Source organism: Hipposideros armiger, unplaced genomic scaffold, assembly GCF_001890085.2.
Source record: "Hipposideros armiger isolate ML-2016 unplaced genomic scaffold, ASM189008v1 scaffold_12, whole genome shotgun sequence".
Lineage (NCBI taxonomy): Eukaryota > Metazoa > Chordata > Mammalia > Chiroptera > Hipposideridae > Hipposideros > Hipposideros armiger.
Genome location: NW_017731362.1, coordinates 6052092 through 6055287, shown reverse-complemented (window position 1 = coordinate 6055287; position 3196 = coordinate 6052092). Strand labels below are relative to the sequence as shown.

At 37.7% G+C, this 3196-nt stretch overlaps 1 protein-coding gene across 1 annotated transcript in view; it reads right to left on the bottom strand.

The window, feature by feature from the left end:
* The window catches only part of UNC13C (unc-13 homolog C), a 565880-nt gene that overhangs the window by 339588 nt on the left and 223096 nt on the right, over nt 1-3196 (bottom strand). The window contains exons 6-7 of the mRNA XM_019664136.1: nt 1397-1402; nt 201-272 (exon numbers count right to left, since the gene is read on the bottom strand). Of these exons, the coding sequence (XP_019519681.1) occupies nt 201-272; nt 1397-1402 (78 nt within the window). The remainder of the gene's footprint in view (nt 1-200; nt 273-1396; nt 1403-3196) is intronic.

The following is a 3196-nucleotide window of genomic DNA, read 5'->3' as shown; positions in this document are numbered from 1 at the left end:
GTGCATGTTTGAGCAGCAGAGGATAATTTGTATGATAGGGAAACTGAGGCCCAGAGGACATTTGTTTAGGGTCAGCCTCCTCCCATGCTCCCACTTATTCTTGGAATATCAGCGTGAACAGTAGAAATGAGCAGATCAAGCAGAATGGTTTTCCACTGGACTACGATGGATGTATAGTTAGTAACTGACTCTGTACCTACCAGTTCCTCGTTATTTAGTGATGCCCTAATCACCATAGCCAGGGAAAGTCCAGACTTCCGGGCAGCTAAGGTCTAAAATAAATAGAAATATGAGTTATTGGTACATGAGGTAGTTGCTCAGCCAAATGTGAAAAGGTAAGCACATATATTACCGTTGTTCATAGTTAGTCACTAGAGACCTGCCATTTTCACTAGTCAGCCAGTTCATCCAGAATGTGAAATCATAGAACATTAGAGCTAGAAGAGGCCCCTTAGATCATAAACCCAACTCCTACATTTGAAAGATTACAAAACTGAGGTCCCACAAGGCAGGGTGACCAGCCCATGGTTTCCAGGCTAGAATGGGCTTTTAGAATCTTTTTTTCCCCCCAAGCTGGTCATGATCATATTCCTTCATAAAACATGACCATTGGTACAGAATGAGCTGATGTGTGTGATGGCCTTGAATCACAATTGGTGCTAGATGGTTCTTGAGTTGTTCACAGTTCCCTGGAATATTCTTCCATATCTAGCTAGGATATTTTTTTTTCCTAGGGCCCATTTTATCAATTGGGAATCATTAGCCCAGATTTTTTTTTCACTCACTGCTAATAACTTAGGTGATTTCAAAGGAGTTAAGTCCCTTTAGTTTCCCCTGTAAAACAGAACCATTATACTGCTCCTACCTGAAACGTATGTAATATAATCAACTTGACAGTGCTATAGAAAACTTTGGAAATCAGAAGTTTTATATGGGAATATTAAATCTGCTCTCCCATTAGGAGCAAAGGGAAATTATAGTTGAATAATGTATTTGGTCATAAATATATCTCCTTGTAGCTACAAAACCATGCACCCAGATACAGTTTAACACAATATAAAGTGGGAAAGTCACTCTCACCCATCTCCATCCTACTGTGCAGACCTATAGATGGCTTACCTCCAAGGGTTCATCCAAGTTGATCTTCAATCTCTGATAACAATTGTCTCTAAAATTTTGTTTTTATCCTATTTTAGTCTGTATGTGCACCTGTTTACATAAGTTGATCTTTCTTTCATAATTGAACCAGATGTTAAATTTTTGGAGAACCCAACTTAGACTTGTATGTCTCTGTGTGTTTATTTCCCCATCTTTTCCTCTTTTATCCCATGAATAAGTGCAGTGTACATTTGAGAAGATTGTCAAATATTACTTAAACAAATTGAAGATGACTTACCATGGCCTGAAGATTCCCAGTGTCAGGGGAAACAAAGTATAGACATAAGAAAGGTGAGAAAAGTGTNTAATGGTAAACAAACAATAATCTACTGTGCTTTTTTGCTTAATGCTATACATTTTTACATACATTTTAACACAATTTTCCTGATGATCATTATATATTTTAATTATTCACCTGTTTCATATTAGAAAGTATTATTTAGGATATTTTCTTTTCCTCTTTTTTCACCTTTCTCTTTTTATTCCTATTATTGTCAACATTGAATGAATATTTATGTCTGTAATTGATAATTCAGTCCCCACATACCTAAAGATTTTCTTAATTCCATATTTCATCACAATTAAGACGCTATCTGCTGTAAGATAGTTATATTGTTATGAATAAAATCAAATTAATCTCTTGACACCATGCCTTCTTAGCAATTAAAATTTTAATTCTGTAATCATTGTAAGGGCCCTCTTAAACTGACTTCATCTTTGACATAGATTTCTGTTATGTATCAATCGTATTTTTCTATACATACCGGTAAAAAGGAAAATATAAATAAAATAGTTATTCCTTAAACTTTTCATTCAGCATCCAACTTTTCAGAATTAGCCTTTAGCTCAGAATTGTCAAAGTCTGGAACTTTTTCCAAATTATTGTCCTTTAAGCAATCAAGAGAATTGGCGATTTAGCATTATGTAAAATAGTGCTCCGTTATTGTCCCTTTTCTTCCAAGGAGCAGACAGCTATGCTACAGATTTTGATGCTGGGGAATTGTCAACCTTACCAAAACCATCAAAGGGGACAAACAGGACTCCTGTCTTTCCCTAAATTATCTTACTTTCTCAACTGAAACATTAAGAGATTGCAATTGTCCAGTCATACCACCAGCAGCAACAATCAAATTACAACACTTTCCAAGGATACTTTTAACGAAGTTTATAAGTGTGCAAGCAATGATACTCTAACAACTGCTGCTTGGCTGCCAATGTTTTAAAGACACCATCAGTTATTGAGATGCATCTCAATTTGTTATTAAAAAAAATATTGCTGTGGACTGATAAAATATCGCGTTTTTGGCATCTGTCTCCCTCCTGAACCTCCCCATCGATAGTGCCCTATTCCAGCCTTTCTATTTTAGCTAATCTCTTTCCAACTCAATATCCTTTATTTCTGACAAGATCTAGAACCAAACCCTTTACACGCCTGTAAGGTACAATTGCCCCTCTAGTCTCATCTCTTTCAGCTTGTCTCTCTCCTTCCTTTTTCTAGCCATCCCGAACTCCTTGTGCACTTTCAGGGGCATCACACTATTGCCCGCTTGTCTATTTCACTCCGTTGTTCCCTCTACTGGTGGGACCTCTTTGCTGAGTGCCATTGGCTAAAACCGCCCTACCTCTCAAATAAAACTTGAATGTAACACTCATGGACCCATAAGGAGATGTGAGTACCTGCTCCGGATCTCAGTCAACTGTACTGCTCTGTAACCTCAAAATCAGGGACTCTCAAAGGGAGGAGCTGGGAGTGAGGGGAGCAGGAGAGGGGAGAATCACGGCTGTTGCCACAAAGACAGGCTTCTCAGAAGCTGCGTGGATTAAAAGGTAAATGTTACTGATAGGAGGGTGTCCTACTTTTTTGGTTGAACTGGGGAAGAAAAGTGTTTAAGAATAGTTGTTCTAAGCCTTCTGCCATAACTCTTATAAAACTGCATTCTGTTTATTTGTTTGCATGGTTGTCCCAACTAAAATATGTTTTTAAAAAATGAGGAAGAATTCTTACTCATCTCTACTTCCCCAGAGCCAACTCTGGCAT